The 18,600-nt window shown below is 41.2% G+C and overlaps 1 protein-coding gene across 4 annotated transcripts in view; it reads right to left on the bottom strand.

Annotated features, from left to right (window-relative positions):
* MAPKAPK3 (MAPK activated protein kinase 3) overlaps positions 1–18,600 on the bottom strand; it is a 50,607-nt gene that overhangs the window by 13,361 nt on the left and 18,646 nt on the right. For all 4 annotated transcript variants that reach the window (XR_008731912.1, XM_055708152.1, XM_055708149.1 and 1 more), the window contains exons 3-4: positions 1,672–1,811; positions 763–827 (exon numbers count right to left, since the gene is read on the bottom strand). Coding sequence is in view for 3 of the 4 variants with exons in the window: in XM_055708152.1 (XP_055564127.1) it covers positions 763–827; positions 1,672–1,811 (205 nt within the window). In the remaining variant the exon portion in view is untranslated. The remainder of the gene's footprint in view (positions 1–762; positions 828–1,671; positions 1,812–18,600) is intronic.

The raw sequence follows: 18,600 nt of genomic DNA, 5'->3' as shown, positions 1-18,600 counted from the left end.
TGTTTCTTCTTCTAATCATTCTGTCACAGCACTAGCTACAAACACTAACATTTTATTCCTGAGCAGCAACAGGAGTTGTGAATGGACAAGAAGAACCACAGTCAACCACACCTGTGGTGCTCCGCATATAATAAATAGCAAAGACAATAAAAATGGCAAGACTATTCTACTGCAAGCTCTGTCACCAACTCACACCAGGTCTTTAACTTGTGCATATTCCCTATCATAGATAAGCAGGCTTGTTTACAGTGAGGCTAATAATACTTCCCTTCAAGTAGTACTTTAAAACCCTTGAATAAGAGATGTTTCATCTGATGCGATTTCCTTGTGATATTAATCACCTAACAGTATAGCTGTGCACAGTGATGCTGCTTGAGGGACCACCAGAAAAGAAATCATAGTAGCAGCTGCACTAATCATGTCAGAGGTGGTCTAGCAGAAGACCAGGGACTAGAGTAACACAGGCTGCGGTGGTACAGAAATGAAGCTGAGCAGGTTTGTATGAAGAGTTTTCCTCTAAACCTTCCACACTGTGCCTGAACTTAGCCAATTCTGGTAATTCCTGATTTTCTGTAACTTGTAAAAATAACTGTTTAATACAATGTTAGATGGAAAATTTTAAAAATAAAAACTTTAAAAAATTAAAAATTACTAACAAAAATCAAATTAAAGAAAAATTCCTGTAAGGTAACTAAGCAAGGGGACAGAGAAAGGGAGAAGCAATCTTTAACAAACTTTAAAATTAAACTTCTGATCTTTCACCTCTCTCAGTGAAAGCTTGATCTCCTCTCTCCTGGATCCTGCTAAACAGCTCTCCTCCTTCCATGCTGAAACGAAGAACACAAAAAAAACCCCACTTTACACGAGCAGAAAAGATCAAATTAACATCTGATTGTGCTTCCATATAATGGCACAGAACCATGGCAGGAACAGGTTAGAAAAGATTACAGGGTGCCTCCTATGCCAATGCTTCCTAAACATCACACTCATCTGAATCAGTGCAAAAAGCCATTCTGATATGGAATAAACAGAAAACAAAACAAGACCAAGAGATTTTGATGCTTTCAATGTACCCTGTCACAAGGAACATGACACAAGTAGTTGGGAAGTTAGATACACTAGCACTGGGAGGCTGACCAGTAATCTTGTTTTAAGTGCTGAAGATGGGAAAAAAAAAAAAAAAAAAGAAAGAAGGAAGCAAATATACTGAAAAGGATTAATTTGTCCCCAGTGAAGACAACAGTAACTGTGGTATTACAGATAAAGGAGAGAACACAAAAAGTTAAAGTCAAAATAGTAGCAAAAAGGATCATGTCAGATCACTGGATTTACATCTGAAGTTGGAAACCAATCAAAGTGCATCATATTTGTAGAGACATATCTTTCAAGATGGTCTTAATTAGTCAATGTTTTAATGAGGGCAATTGTCACAGGGTACAAGAAAAATTATTTACTGGTTAAGATTCCTCATTCTTCCATCATACAAGACAGCTGGAGCAGCTATACATTTCCCTACCAGTACCATAAAGACAACGAAAGGTTTGCTGTGCAAACCAAAATCATGCTGCTGAGAAAGCTCACCTAACTCTCATCTAACATCCAACACATTCTACCACTCCCTCCACCCTCTCAAAGTCCGCTGTTTGATGGGAAGCCGCTGCTGGTCCATACCATTCCATGACAATGAGGAGGCATCTCTTTCCATGATGTATATTCTCATAAACATCCAGGACATGGACAATGTGGGGACACCCTGATGCTCGCCAATGATACTCTACTTCCTGACGGGCTTTTGGGTTGTCATACAGGAGCTGTAAAGAAATAGGAGAGAGCAATGTCAGTGAGCCAGCATCATTCTGCTTCAAATCGGCACCTACATGCATTGAGCTCAAAGATAGTGGCACAGGCTCCTCTTAGCACTTTCTCCAGCCAAAGGATGCCAAGCCATCACAAGACTTGCACCATCTCTGGGCTGCCCAGCTTCTTAGAAATACAGAAACAACTGGTCCCTTGGAACTGGAAAGACCTCAAATGACAGTAAGGAGAGACTTTGAATCTGAGATGGAGACAAACCTATCTCACCCACCTCTGGGTGGGAAACAGCAATTTTTTTCCTATTTGTTTGCAGTACTTGCAAACAGAAGAGAACCCCTCTGCTAAGGACAATAACCCTCCCACCTGCTCCTCAGCTGCTGGGAGAAGAGACTTCCGGGTGCAATGCAAATCCTTTAAGTTCAATGAGATTTAAAGCAATGAGGAATTTCACACTGACTCTGAATGGGCTTCTTAAATACTACACAAATTTCTGGCCCTATCAGGGTTGGGAAAGGGACTTTTCACTATATAGATGTTTCAACTTCTTTCACTGTCACATGCAGGGCCAGTTTATTTTAAAGGCACTAATCTCTACAAGAGAGGTAAGAGCTCATCTTTCCTGATCCTGCAAATTTGTACACAAGAAATGCGTCCCTTATTATTTGAAGAACTGGTCTGTATCAGACTCTGCAACTGAGCTTTTGTGCAACAGGGGCACATTGCTGAATCATGCCTTTTCTTCTCTGCCTCATCTCTCTAGACACCACTAACACTTTGTGACACAGACTTTCTCTTTACAGCACATTTATACAGTTCCTACACAATGCGGCTGTGATCAGATTTTGATACTTTATGCCCTATAGTAATAATCATTGCAATGAAGGAGCAGCAACAAAACTGATGCTATATAAAGCATTGTTATATGCATTAAAACAGAAGAGAAAACAAGCAAAACCAATCACCTCTGATCTATTTGCCTTAGAAAAGGACTACAACAACTGTGGGGAAACTGTTTTCAAGTAGGCAAACAAAAAGTATCATTGCTGCACTATTAGGCTTTATTTAGCCTGAAGCTCTTCTCACTCATGTTTGCTATCAGGTCCCAGTCACAACACAACTGCATGTTAACTGCTGAAAACAAGTATTAACATGTAACCTGTCATTAGGGACCTATGAATCAGACCAGGAAAGCAAGATCGCTTTTCCATCCAGTTGCCAAGCTAAGGCATGAATGAAGTCACAGGCACCTCTCAATATAGGGAAATGCATCATTTAAAGGTCACAGGAAGGAAATCAAAAGTTCTGTTTTCTTTATTGACTCCAATACAGACAATCTGCATCACTAGGGAAAAAACAGCCTGCACTTCTTTGCTGCTTTGACATCCCTTTAAGCAAAACAGACACAGTAACATGGCAGGAAATGCTCATAACACTTTATGAAATGCTGGGGAAGCCCTTGGGATCTACTGGACAAGGTAAGAGGCTTCTTTTCCAGGCTGGGAACAGGAAACGGGTGACAAGCACTCCTCTGCTGAGTGCACTTTCTAGTGTTTTTGTGAAGCACAGAGAGGCTGCAGGAGGGGACAGACAAGCTGCTGCAGGAGGGCTGCTGGCTCCTTAATTGAATGGGCAGGGAACCCCACCACCATGACCTCCAGGCTTCCTCAGCTCCGACCCAAAGGCTCCAGTGGGACACCAGATTTTCAGAGCACACAGAGCTGAAGAAGCTTTCTTGCCAAGTTAAATGCCCTTGCAGCCAACCTACTTCTTCCACAGCTCTTGTTCTGCACCCAGAGCACACCTTTTGAGATCACTAACTACCCGCCTCCTCCTTCCTGCTCCAGCCTAGCTGTGGCCTTATTTCCAACACAAATAACTTCCTAGAGAAAGAGATGGCTCCAGTTCGGACAAAAAGCCCATTAATGAGTGCAAGTGCAGTAGCTTTACTTTTTTCAGCCATCAGCCCATTCAGTAACTTTTCCTTCACAGCCACTGCGTTCTAGCTCAGTAGGACTGTCTATCAGCATTTTCCTCTCTGCCCTTCTGAGTTTGGGCTGCTGCCTAGAGGTCTCTTTAAAAGTTCATTAAATTACATGTGCAACAATAAAGCCTAAACACCCTCAGGACTAGCCAGGCCATTTAGAAAAGCATTAGAGGGTTTACTGCTTGGATATTACTGGATTAATGCCACTTCTGAGAAGGACGCTTTAAAAACCTTCTCACCTATCCTATGCTGCTAATTAGACATAACCGTTCTCTTTACTAATGTTAACTGCACTATAACCTGTACATCTTGTGCCTGCACAGTGTGCAGAGATGTTCTTTTTCCTGTTTGTATCAAGTGCTTATGAAAATTGTTTCACAGAATTGAATTCTCACTGTCTAAAGAGCTTTTACAAGGCGTTTTGATATACACAAGGATGCTGCATTTTCTTTTCTCCACCCCTACCAGCAAGTTTCATATACTCCTTTAGTGCCAAGCTTGAAAGTACTCAAGTCAAGATGACACCTGGAGAAGCAGAGAAAAGGAAATGTAAAAATAAAGAGCAGATACACATACCAAGCAACATCTGATATATCAACCAACTGTTAACCTTCAGATTTCTCCTTCTGAGCCTCAAAAATAAATTAAATCTTTTCCTTATGTCTAAAACTGGAAGCCATAACTACAACTTTTAAGACACTTTATAGATGCAGACACCTGTAAAATGAAAGTCAGGCAGGGTTTAAAGCACCAATTTCTACAACATTTAGGTGATGACTTCCAAATAGACTGAAATTCTAGCCCTGTGGTTAAATGCTACAAACTTGCAAAAAACATAAATGGACATTCTGGCATCTTCCTGAGCCTGAACAGTCTGTGCTTCTATTGTTGCAACAGCTTTCATAAGACTGCAACCAGCTTCCCCTGACATTCTACAAAAGTGTAGAGGTTGTTGTGAACAAACTCAGAGTTTCAGATAAGTTTTCCAGCACTTCGGGTTCACGTTGGTTTGAGGAAAGGGCAGCTTTGTCCAACAGTATCAGTTCAAGGAGCTGCCAGTCATCCCCCTAGAATTCCCACATAGTTCAGGTGAGTCACAGATTGTCATGATGGGCTGTGGGCAGGATCATGAACCAACCTAACTTCAAAACAAGACAAACCCAAGAAACATGCTATATCTCCCAATTTTTCATGAAGCCAGATCAGTGATCCAATGTACAATGCACAGCAGCCTTTGCATAACAGCGAGGGGATGCCCATGTGTGTGGTCAGACAACACAATTTGGAACAGGAGCTACGCGGTAGAAAGCTGTATTTTTGCTGGAGCTCAGCATTACTGAACCACTGCCTAAAAGAAGCAGATGAAGCAAGTATTAACAATTATTCACTGGGAGATCACCAAAAACACAGGTGATGGATGGCAAGAAAGTACAAGAACTCCAGAGCACTAACCCCTAGTGATTCACATAACTCTTCCTCGTATCTGCAAAAGCTGGAGGCAAGAAAGCTGCACATAGGGTTCGCTCAGCCTGTTTCTGAGGAACAACAGGGCAGACACCAACAGATGCTCCAGGATGCCCTGCTAATTCAGGGCTTGGGCAGTGGAGGGAGGCCTGAACTCTTTCAGTTCTGAGGTAATGGCCTAATTCTAAACTGCAGCCTGGAAGGCCAGCTCTGCAAAATTTCCCCCTGTGCAGAATTTCTTCGTAATAAAAAAAAAAAGTAGACTAAAAAGAACACACTATCATCTACTTGCTTTTCCATCGATTCAGTGTTTTGTAAGCAAGGAAGGATAGCAAGAACCCTCATACCTTAATGGTCTGATCTATACAGGAAATAGCCTTCTAAGGACTCCAGGGAGCAGCAAGTGATTTTCTGGACTCTGAAATCGTAACAACAGAGAGAGAAAACATGCATAGGCACAGGTATGAAACAGGCTGAGGACAGGAAGCAATGACTTCTCTGTGACTCTCTCTTTAATATGCACCAGCAGATAACACAGATTACTATTACACCTGCTATCCATTCCCTACATAGGTGATTAAGACCCCCATATATGCTTTTTTATTTATTTTGAACTTCAGTAATCCTTCCTAGTTCCAAACAGTTGCAGTGCTTGGATTAGAACTGTTACAGGCTCAGTTCTCACCTACTGCACATGCCACATTAAAGCAGCATCTGACACTGCAAGCATCTTTTACTTGCACCGCTTCCAGGTTCTGAACTCTCCTTCAACTGACAATCAGTTCTATAATCTTTACACTATTTTCCTCACAGGAAGGCTTCCCATTATTAAAACAGCAATGGGACCAGTAGAGACTTTCAGTCCTAGGGGTCGTCAGCATATAATACTGATATATAGGCACTTAAATATAGCTTTTGTTTATTTTTCTAGCTGGGAAAAGAAAAGGCACAAGCGGGTAAATGTCTAACTTCTTTTGCTTTCTTTCCTCTTTGCTTGTAGCTGTTAGAAAAAATGCTGAATCCCACAAATAAGCCTTGCAATCTAAATTCACACTGATACACGGAAACTAACACCATTTGCTGCAGAGCAGCTCTTCCAGTCTTTCTTTATTCAAGAGGAGTTGATGGCAAAAGGAGGCTTGGATAATGTTTCTTTCATCTCCTCCATCCTCTATGCTACAAAAAGAAGCAAGGGGGGGTGGGGGTGGGAAGAGCTATCACTATGGTTTTGGACATTTTGTCTTTTATTACATCCTGATTATTTGCCCTACATCTATTAATTTAATGTTAATAATCTTTATCTGTTTTCAGATCTCTTCATAAGGGATAAAGCCATCCTTTGTGTTAGAACACTAAAGGAATTGAAATTATTCAGGTTTTCTTCTTCACGCATCAGCACTGCCAGTCAGTCAAGCTGCAGCAAGAAGCATGTGCCTTTTTGCAATAGCAGCCCAACAAGAAGGAAAATCTACACATGCAAATCTCAAAGAAAGCACTGAATTTTTTCTTAAAATAAAAAAATAGAACACATTTCTGCTCAAATTATTTAGTACTGAAGCATCAGTCTCTAGACAAGGGATAAAGCCAGGGCTGGGCAGGCACAGACAGTGGGTCATCACAAAGTCTTTCACTTCTCTGCTTTTATTTCAAACCTGTCTTAGACAATTACAAATTAAATCTGCTTGGAGGTTTCCTTGAAACAAACCATCATCCTGATTCCCACAGAGCTGTCCAAGCTGCTGCCACAGTTGGCATTAACTGGCATCTCCATCAGTGCTCAGGTAGACAGCCAGTCCCAGAGGTGGGCTTCTACAAGTTAACAAATAGTCAGTAATAACACTCAAGTAGCACAATTTTGCAATACTCCAGCTCCTGGTATCCAATCCTTTCATTCAGCCTACTGAGTATCAGGGTTTTACCATCTCCACTGGGGGGCCTTCTCTATACACCTCTTCTCTCCAGTTTTCCAATCTCAGCTTATACTTCGAAATGGCAACAGCTACAACAGATCTTTGGTATCTTGCCAGCATAAATGAGAATGAAGTGGACTCGGAGAGGACTGCTTGCATGTGGTGTCAGAGTCACACTCTGAAACCAATTTCTTGTTAACATACAAGGCTTCAAATTCCTTAAGCACATGTTTTAAGGGGAAAACAGGAGGAAAGTGTAGAATGGACAAAAATAAAAAGAATAGGTTAGCAGAGATATGTGATCTTTTGTAAGAGTGTGCATACTGGACGTACAGCAAATCTGCCAAAGAATTTAGCTCTCCAAGCATTCCTGCTTCTTCATCCCCAGAGAGCACACACCACATAAATATTATTTCACTCCACGCCCCTCTCCTGCAGTGAATCAACTAGGTGTCTCAAAAATACCTTTGGTGTGGTTCTGAATTTTATTTATTGTAGCAGTATTCAAATCACCACCAGGCACCCAATATGACTATACCACCTGAGGTAAATAAATGAGACATACCACTATTAATTATCTAATTACATATGCATCTAGTCATTCACTCTGCAAAGGTCAACTGTTTTTGTTCATAAATATTAGTGGTGATATGGCAAATACAACTGAAATGGCAAAGCAGTGGGCCAGTATATATTTCAAAGTTATCCCCTTGCATTGCATATATGAGGTTAGAAAAGACAGGCACAAAAACGAGCAAAAAATGCCCATGAAGAAAAGCTACTGTCCTGATAAATACTCTGATAATATTACATTAATCTATTTGAACTGCAGTGCCAAGGTATGTGACTGTACATTCAATACTATGGGGTATATATAAATAAAAAGCATGCTATGCATTTTGCTACAACTGCAAGATTACTTTGCATTTTAATACTATGCTGTGTGGATGGAAAAATAACTCTTGCTGGCACCTTAAGATTCCAGTTGTACTCAGTTGTGACAAGCTACAAACCAGCTACATGTGGCTTCTATTTTATTCAAAATATCACAACTGTATTTTAAAAGAAAAATAAATCACCAACAGCTACTAACATGCTGTTACCAGACACGAACATCTTCAAATGATTGTTTATACAAGAAGGCCTAGAGATCAGCTCCTCTCTACCTTCCTTATGACAACTTCTGCCACAAAACACTGCCATTTCGCCATCACTGACAACTGCATTCAGTATCTGCTGTCAATACTCAGCATCTGGGGAGAGCTGCTGTAAAGCCCTTTCCAAAACTCAGACACACTACAAAACACCCTTTCTTTCCTTGATTCTTTAATACGCATATTATGACCATCTGAGACAAGACAAAACCGGGAGGTGCTCTAAAGGTCTTTCCACCCCTCACTTTAAAACCTGCTCTTTCTCTGGGAATAGGCAGACACGCAGGACAGACAGGCGAGCTACAGATTTTGGGTTCCCACTCTTTCAATGTCTGATCTTTGGTGTGTAGTATCTTGACAGGGCTTTGCTCCATACTGAGATGCTCTTCACCACCAAAACTATCACCTCCTTCCTCAAAGCAGGATTTTGACTGTAGTGCTTGCACGCACACAGCACGGGACACCCAGTAACTGCAGCACCCAAAATGCAGGATGTTCAGCCAGATGTGCCAGCATTGCTCTACCTATAGCATACTCAGGTTACTAGCATAATGCAAAATTTTCCAAAACTTCATATGGCATAAATACCTACAGGAAATTGGGACTGTGATAAAAATAAAGTAACCTGTAGCTCTACCATTATTTTTACTTTTTCTGCATTTCTGAGTTGAGGAAATCTAAAATCCCAGCTGAAAATGATGACTTTTTACTTTGCAGTTTCACTCTAGTGCCTAATATGAAGTTTGCTTTTGAAAAGGAGGGGAAAAAAAAAAAAGAGTGGGGGAGGACCTTAACAAAAACTTCACTCCTGCCAGCTAAGAGTACATAAACTCTGTTAACAAGGATTCAGGTGACTTGGCTTCAGTACATCTCAATCCTTGGCTTGTCAAAAGTAATACAGCTCATTTGTAAACTTTGCTGTTCAAGAAAATTCCAGCAGTACAAAATGACATGGCACCTCCTCAGATCATAAGTCCATCAAAACCGTCCCTCTGCTTTGTCTTTAGGTACTCATAGAACACTAAAACAAATTAAAGACCATAATCTTGATCTTCTAGGTGTCTAACACCTTTATATGCTTGAATCACAGCATATAAAAGGTGACTTAAAACTTTGAGACGTACACCACGGCCAACAGTTTTGCTACCCTGCCATAGTGAAATTTCCCATGAGGATACATCTTGCCTGTACAGGAGTCAGAGCTGTCTTGGGGGTAACCTGAGACTGAGACACAGATTTCCACAAGAAGTATGGCCATCACAAAAAACTCTCTCCTTTGTGTTTTTTTTAAATTTTATTTCCTTACCTTTGCTTTTCCCCTGTGCAGTGACTCTGATCCAGCAACACCTCCAAAAAAACATACTAGCACTTTTCATGGTCATGAAATGGGATGGAATGTGTGTCTGCCAGGATGTGACCCTCTCACACACTTTCCAATATTGACAGCCACAGTTGCTATATCGCATTTTAGCACAGTTGCTATATCCCATTTTAACAACCCCTAACACCCACCCAGCCCAACGATATGACTTTTTTTATACATATATATAGTTTTACGCTTTTTTCTTTTTAAAAAAACCCATGCAACCCCCCCAACAACATATCTAATTAGTAACAACAGCCATTGCACTCTACACACATTTTCCACAGAAAGAAGGGGAAAGAGCAAATACCATAGATGTTACTCAGAATGCTTAATGCTCATTTCAGTGCTAACCACCATGAAACCCACCTGTACAGTTGTGTGGGACAGCAGGACACTGATACCAAGATGAGTGAGGCATGGCACATCTTTGTTGGAGCAGGATGTGGCAGAAGGCACAGACCAGAAACAGTAGTACTGAGAAGATCTAAATCTAATCTTCCCTTTCCCAGTCTTCATGCTAATAAATGTATCAAAATTAACACAGAAGTAGTAATACTGAACAAGGTAGAAGCAAAAATTAGAAACATATTGCATCTCATTAATCACAGGCAACAGTAGCTCCAAGAGGAACCAGTGCTGCCCGCCAGCCTTCCTCTGTATTTTTTCCATGTGTGACTAAAGATATGAAGATTAAATCACTCAAGAACTCCCAGGAAGGATTTGACATCCATCCCCAATACACGGAGGCTCTTCGAGGTGCGTGCTGAATTCATGGAGACACCTGCCATGCATCTGTCTTTTTATTCTGCTCTGCACCCTAGCCCCACTTTTTGACAGTGCATACCTTAATGAGCCTGTAGGGAACCCTTCAACTGCAGCTATGTTCTCCTCTATGGCCCCACCACTTGGTAGTGGGATTCAAAATGAGGATACCATCCTCTCATATCACTGCTCACACACCTAAACTCCCTTTTAGCTGACTTCCCTTTCCCTTCCACATGAATTTAAGATTGTCATCCATGCATGCAAAGCTTGGCAATATGCCACCACAGGCCAGTTCTTTCTCATATATTGCTGTTCTTTCTCTTTTTTTCACATTTCCTTTCTCGACACCCACATTTGTGCTTTCTGTCACATGACCAAACAGGCCAAGCAGTGTCTCTCTCTTCTGTTGCACCATCTATCTCAAGTATTACTAAATCATCCAAACACAAGGACCCAGAAGTAAACAAAGAACTCTCAAATCTTCCTTCTCCCATTCTGCAGGGCTCATCTACTTCTTTTAAGCATTACCTTAAGGGGAGACTTGCTAAATCCTAGACATCAGTGGCACTGACAGCAACTTTACCCCACACCCCTCAAAGAGATACTGAGATTTCACACAGTTCTTGGGAATCTGAGCGAATCTGACCAGCATGTCAAAAACTCATTCCTGAAAGCTGTCACCTGTGGGAACTTGACTTATCTTCAAAAATAAAACAAAACCCTAAAATCTTCAGCAAGGATATCTAGGATTTCTCTTCGCTTCAAATCACTGCTGCATATGTTTTCACACTCACATTTGTGCAAGCTCTGCTGTTGGCATTTTCAAGCAAATATCTCTTATCTGTATCTAAGTCACAACTCGGTAGATAGCTCAGTGGTTGATGGTTTAAAGGTCCATCAGGCATGAAGATCCCTGGAACTGTTTATTGTGTACAGCAAAGACATGATAGAGAATGGTATGACTGTGAATGGAAACAAAACCATGCAGCATTCAGCAGAGGCTAGAAATGCAAAGGAAGCCATTAAGAGAAAAAGGAAAGTAAATTGCTCTCCCAAGACTACTTGTGCTTATTTTGTCTGAATATATATTCTAAAGACATGTAAGCTATTACATAGGAAAGGAAAGAAAAGAAATAAACTGGGGGAAGAGGGAATTCAACAGATGGAGTCAACATAAGCAAGTGACAGTGCAGTAAAACTGTTATTTATGTTGCAATTCTCATTGATTCATTTTGCGCTGTGCACTAGCTTAGCCACCTGGGGTTACAGCTCTGCTTCACGAGAACAGCATCAGAATCCAGCAATCAAAAACATTACTTTTCTCCCAAGCCCCACAGCACACTCCTGGAGCAGCTAATGCCTTACAGCACTCACTACTTGATTAAGTGCTCTTTAATATCCAGGACGTTGGAAAACACACACTTCCTAGAACACAACTGGGAGCTGCCAGTTCATACACAGCATAACAGTCCTTCCCAGTTCCTTTCAGAAACCTTCAAGAAACACCATGCAAACTACCTTTAAGGAAGATCTCCTCATCACATAAACGTCCCATCCTTCCAATTTAAACCCTTCCTGAGCCATAGCTCCTCTTCTTCATACAAAAATAACCATCTGAGTTACTTGCTCAGCCCATCCAGACTCCCACCCTGCCTGGTCAAGCAATAAAACCCTGGAGGCTCTCCTTCATCAGCCAAGAACTTCTGCAAGCTCCTGATGAGTCACTGCTCCTGGCTGCTCCGGGCAAGCAGACTTTATTTCCCCTGAACTTCAGAGGGCAAGGAGCACCTTTCCGTTTTGCTGCCCACTTTTTAGTCACCTTGGTCCCCCCTCTAAAGATCTTCCCCATACCAGGATATGCTGTGGCATGAGGTGGGAGCAGAGGGCTCCCTCCCCATCATCCATGTTCCATTTCTTTGACAGACGTTAGAGAGAACTGCTCCACATTCCCTGCAACCAGATGGCAGAAAGCAGTCAGACACCACAAAGGTAGAACAGAGTAGCTTAAATGGAAGGGTCTCTCCTTGCCAAAATCAAGAGCATTTCCTTCACATTCCTGAATTGATTTCCTCTCTGCTTTCTGCATTATGTTGGCTGCCTCATGACTACACATGCAAAAGGAAGAGGAGGAGGATCCCAAGAATATTTGGAAACCTAATGTTTTGATGTCTCAGCTAAAGCAGCACCATGCTAAGGACTGCACAGGGGTCAGAAAAACAAGATGTAGCAAAAGCACTGCCAAACAAAAATCATTCCAGGAATGTCAATCCTTTTAATCTTTCTGAGCTGAAACATACATCCATTTCCCTCCCTTAAGACACTGTCCTTTCCCCCGCTCTGCCTGCAGCAGTATCTGCTTGTGGTACACTGCAACACTGGCTCATTTCCACAAGTCAGCATGCCTGAGAGAGAAGTCTGGGCTTGGGGAAGGGGAGGAGGGAGTGAGAAAGCTGGGGCAATGGAGAAAAGGGATTCAGAAGATCTTTCTGGCCTGAGGTCCCCTGCCTGATTCCAACTAACATTAGTACTGTGGAAACAACTGCCCCACAAAAGTGTTAATGACTTCGGAGGTGATGATTTCACAGAAGCAATGTGCCATCCAGTATCATTCTCCTAGACATGACACATCAGGGAATCAGGAAAACATATCCGCACTAAAGCCATGTTAACAGAGAAACAGATTGTCTGAGCTGTGCAGCTGCTGGTCTCTCAACAAAGCTGATTCAACACTTCACAGCAGGCAGTAGCAAGGGGAAAAGGCACTCAGCCATGATGCTCTGTCCATCAGTCGGGAAGATGGATCCCTAAGTGGAGACAGGAAGGGTAAGGGAAACATGCAGATTTTGAACACCATGCAGCACTGCGTAAGACCTGGATGATACCTGCTTAATATGCAGGATTTTGTCCAACACCTGCCAGGTGGTGGTAATTTCAGCTTTCAGGGATTAATACTTCTATAACCAAAAATGCTTGTGTATTTATTTATATGTGGCCATATAACACTTTTACACACAGTAGTAACTTGATAACCTTTAGAAACTGTCTCTTGGTTTGTCTTCACCATATGATTATCATGTGTCATAAGATGGAGGGGGTTATTTGCCCAAATTCAGAGGCGCACTTGTGATCCTCCTGCCCCCATTAGTTACTAATGGAAGTTATAAAGGCTACTCACAACCAGCAAGAGACTAGCTCTGAAGAGCACCCCAGCATCTCTACCACTGCAAGCTTCCCGACTCTCATTGCTCTGTTTCGGGTGAGGGAGGAGAATCCCTGAGATCCAGGGAAAGAACATCAAGACAGTGATATATTGTTCTCATCATACAACTATGCAGTACAAGCTCAACCAGGTCAAATGCAATCACTTTCAAAACACTGCTTAATTCTAAATGATGATACCAACTATTGCAGAATCTGAAGACATTTTTCAAACCTTAATGTATTAAACCTTAAAGCTCCTGAAGTCTCAGCTTCTTCCTAGCAGTTGACTATTCTAAACTAAGAAGCTGTGATATTTTGAACAGGGGGGGTGCTTTGCCAGAATTCATAATTATCCATCACTAGCTGTATCTCCAACTGCAAGATTATAACTATTTTAGTCAAAACTAAAAGTTTCCACACAAAAATATACAACAGATGGATAGAAAAGAATTCTTAGGTCCTGGACAGAACAGACATTCAAAACCACCGAGACCTTGTATTTACATATCAGATAATCAAAATCTGATTTCTCTATTGAGTCTGAGTACAGAAACTCACTTCAAGATCCTTCCTTTGCCTGAATTTGATCAGGGTCTTCACAGCTCTTACAGAGAACTCTCTGCTTGTCCACAGTGTGCTATGTCTCCCAGTTTCCACTACTGAAACACAAGCTGGCAAAGCAGGGACATAGCCCTGAATTTCTCAGACCCCAGCTGAGTGGGAACCACTGTCTATTTTGAGATGGGTATGGCTATTCTCATTTCTCATGAGGAGTTTTAAAGGCTCATGAGTGTTTCTAAATGTGGGGAATACAAATTTTTGTATTTGATAAAGTTTTCACGCAGTCAAAATACTATTTCCTGTTCACTTTTAAGGGAGATACTTATAAAGACAATTGCCATAAAAGAAGGGAAAAGGTGAGCCTTGGCAAGAAAACCTCCTTGGGTGTACACGCACTCGTTAAATGCAGCATGAGGGAGATTCAGAAGAGAGTCAGAGAAAACAAGACACCCCTAAGACAAGTTTCATGAATGCTGGCAGAACTGGAGAACACCAGGACTCTCATAGGGTCTCTGGGAGATGCTATGCGATAGCTGCACTTTAGTTTCTAGAACATACAGTGACATTGGAAGCACTACCGGAAAAATGTTTTTGCTCATTTCCCAAAGGACTGTTACATAAATACCTATGCCTGTTTTGCTTATCCCTGTGAGCCTTAGGTGAGAATACCACAAGAACTTGGGACTTGGAATATGAAAGTGAAGCCTTTTCATAACTCTGCAACATGCTCACCAAGGCAATTTCTAATAAAGGGTGTTTTAGCCTCTGTATCAGAAATAAAAATTATCTTGCTTTTTGAGAAAGATGGAGTAAGGCTTGGCTGCAGAAACATGACTATAATCTGGATGCTTACTCAAATGACTAAGCATGCATTTTTCATGACCCAAATTCTGGCTACACCACAATAGCACCAAAAAAACCCCAACCCACCAAACCGATGTTATAAAGCATAGAGCTTCAGATTTGAATAAGGCAATTATTTAGGGAAGCTAAATCAAACAAAAAACAATCTAAGACTGTGCCATCAAATGAAGTGAGCAGCAGAGCTCACCATCCTCCTTTAGAGACACACCTGGAAACTTGGAATTGTGACATTTAGCCACTACCCATAATCCCACCTCTTGGTCTGCCCCAAAAAGGCCTGACTGCAACTTTTAAAGCTGCACAGCCTCTATGTCTTTGGAAGCTTGTAAATAAATGCTACTCCTCTTTAAGCTCTGTTCCCCTTGACAAGTCTGCAGGCCTTGGCCATGAATCCCCTGCTGTTTTGCAATACATGCAACAGCTTTGTTCTCTTGCATATACAGCCACACAGTTGCCTTATATACTTTGCAAAAAGTACAAAAACTAACAAATAATCTGGCAGAAGCCAAAGAGAGAAAGACAGTTAAAATGCAGAATCCAGCAAGTGTTCTCTGGCACTTTAAAGGTAAAATTTAAAGGTACCATACTGCAAAGATACTATCAAATTTAAAGATTACAGATTTACAGATTATAAATATGCCATGGTGTTGCAGATTCTTGAAGTAGTCAGTTCAGATTTCATCTAGGCCATGTTGGATAAAATCTCCTTCGACTATGCAAAGCTTCCAAAAAACATTTGTTGTTGCCTGTCCCAAAATTCAAGACGCCCAGTCAACAGTCACATTCCTCTTCTTATCTTTGCTGATCTCCATGCCATTAGGCTGTAAACACTGCTACCTCAGATTTCCTCATCACCAATAACCTATAGTGTTCAGTGTGTGTGTTATTTATTGTACCTTTAGCTCAGACATCCTTTCTAAGTTTTTATTATTTGGGTAAAGTTAACATAGAAGCTCACTGTCGTAGCCCTACCAGTTTAACACATGAAGAAAAGCAGACACAACATGCACAATCCTGTGTCCTCCCTCCATCTCTTCCGCAATACCCTAATATGGACTCTTTTCACTGCTCAGAACATGCAAGGCTCTGGGTTCTAAAAACTCCAAGTGATGTTTGGATTTTTCAGATACATTAATATTCTTTTACATAGCTAAGCTGTCAAAAACATGGCACTAAAATTTAAACCACCACCCATACAGCTTATTTTCCTACCAGGACCATTTGCAGTGTTTGTTGTAACCACTACACACACCTAAAAGCACCTTTAAAAGAAACTGCATAGCAGTCAAAAACCTGAGCTTCTGATCCAATGTAGACAAATGAAAAGAAAAAGAAATGAAAGTTGAATTCTTTTCTTTGCATATTCCTGACCAAAAAACCCCCACAAAACAAACAAAAAAAAAAAACAGTAAAGCAGGCAAGGCCCAGGTTGCAGATTTCACTGGAAAGGTTTAACTGAAAGAAAGGAAGAATAGTGATGCTTATTGGAAGTACTGATAGTAGAAGTAAAAATAACCCTACCAGCAACTGAATTTCTGAGAAGCATTTATTGAAAGCTGTTGTGCAATATAGTCTTTACATGTTGCATGGACTGCAAGTTTTCTGCGGCTCAGGGTGCTGGAAAGTGCCTGTAAGATTACACTGTGGACTTGTCTAACAGAAAATTTTACATACATATAGCCAACATGTGAACTGCTATGGCATAGTTAAGAGGTGTCCTGGTTTCAGCTGGGATGGAGTTAATTATCTTTTTAGGAGCTAGTACAGTGCTGTGTTTTGGCTTTGATGTGAGACTTCAGTTTCTCAGACCTCATTAGTGAAAAGGCTAGAGGAGCACAAGGAATTGGGAGGGGACACAGACAGGCAAGCTGACCTGAAGTAGCCAAAGAGGTATTCCATACCATGGGACAGCACGCATGGCATATATACTGGCAGTTGGCCAGGGCGAGCAGGTCATTGCTTGGGCATCAGTTGGCAGGTGGTGAGCAGCTGCACTGTGCACCACGTGTTTCTTTCTTCCTTTCCCTCTGGATTTTATTCTTTCCCTCACGCTTTTCATTATAACTGTTATTGTCATTATTGTTGTTATTGTTCTTTCATTTTTATTCTATTTCAATTATTAAATTGTTCTTACCTTAACCCCAAGTTTTACATTCCTTTCCAACTCTCCTCCCCATCCCCCTGGGTGAGGGGGGAGTGAACATTTTGGCAATTGAGGGTGCAGTTCAGGCTTCTAAGAAATGAGATATAGGCAATTAGTGACTACCTGTTTGGTTCAGTTGACTTCCAGAGCATTGCATAAGGTATCAGAAAGGGACAAGAGTAGAATCCAGATTTTTGAGAGTAGCATTCAGCTGTGGTAACCACAAGACCCTTCTTATGTTACACTTTCTAGTTTCTCTGTAAAATGAAGAGGAGGTGGGAGAGGCTACAGATAGCAGTTCCTATCACTCTGCATCCTGACTTGCATCCCGATTAGGTTCAGGTTGTACTCTCTTGTAAGGATGAAGTTGAAGAGGGAGGAATGGTGTATAATAATACTGTGTTTAATACGTACTTACAAAGGGAGCAATATTCAAGTTACTCAAGCAACTTAATCCTGAAATTCACTAATGTTAGAAGGTCTAAAAGGGCAGTTTGAGTCATATTATGAAATCTGTATATTTTTGTATTTGATTTTTTTGTTAATCAACACAGAGGCCTGTTGATAGCAGGAACAAGACAGACTAATGGTGTTTTTTTTCATCTGCAACATGTTATAATATCAGTTATAATGAAATAAAAAATGTTAGAGCTGGGCACTCCCAGCTCTAACAGAGCTCGGGTCTAAAAAGTTTGGCTTGAGTTAAATTGCAATCCACTACTCAGTACACTGAGGAGGAACGGGGAGGGGGATGATCCCAAAACCAAGCCACCCTCATGCAAGATATTTCAAATGGAGCTCCCAAAATTCAGTGGATACTTTTACTCTTAGAAGTACTCCTCTGCTCCCCATATGTGAAATAGGGACAATACAGACCTATCTTAAAGCAATGCTGTGAAAGTAACAGTGATCCAGCCAATATAGTGAAGCACAATCAGAAAGAAATTAAAAAAAAGTTTTCAGAGTAGGTCTGAAATAACCTGAAGTAAAGAAGCCTTGTGCGTATGCTGAACAATGACAATGAAACCAGCTGCTGAAACCAATCATTTAACAATCTAATATCTGTGCACTGAAAAAGGCTGAAATGTGGTAGAAAATACAGAGTGCAAGATAGTCGAAGTATATACATAGCATGGATCCTGACATTACTACAGCTGAATGCTCCATTTTCTCAACCCAAAGCTGCTACTTTAGGAAGGAGTTCTGCATACATGCAAGAGATTGTCTAGGTTTTTTTGTGGTGTGGTTTTTATTTTAGCAACAACAAAACCACCCTGAAAATAACAAATCCCCTTACATATCTTCATACCACTATCCCTCATGACTTAGCTGCAGCGCTAAAGCTCACACATTTACTGCACAGACCTCTATCA

Source organism: Falco cherrug, chromosome 4, assembly GCF_023634085.1.
Source record: "Falco cherrug isolate bFalChe1 chromosome 4, bFalChe1.pri, whole genome shotgun sequence".
NCBI lineage: Eukaryota > Metazoa > Chordata > Aves > Falconiformes > Falconidae > Falco > Falco cherrug.
This window is presented reverse-complemented; position numbering and strand designations above follow the sequence as displayed.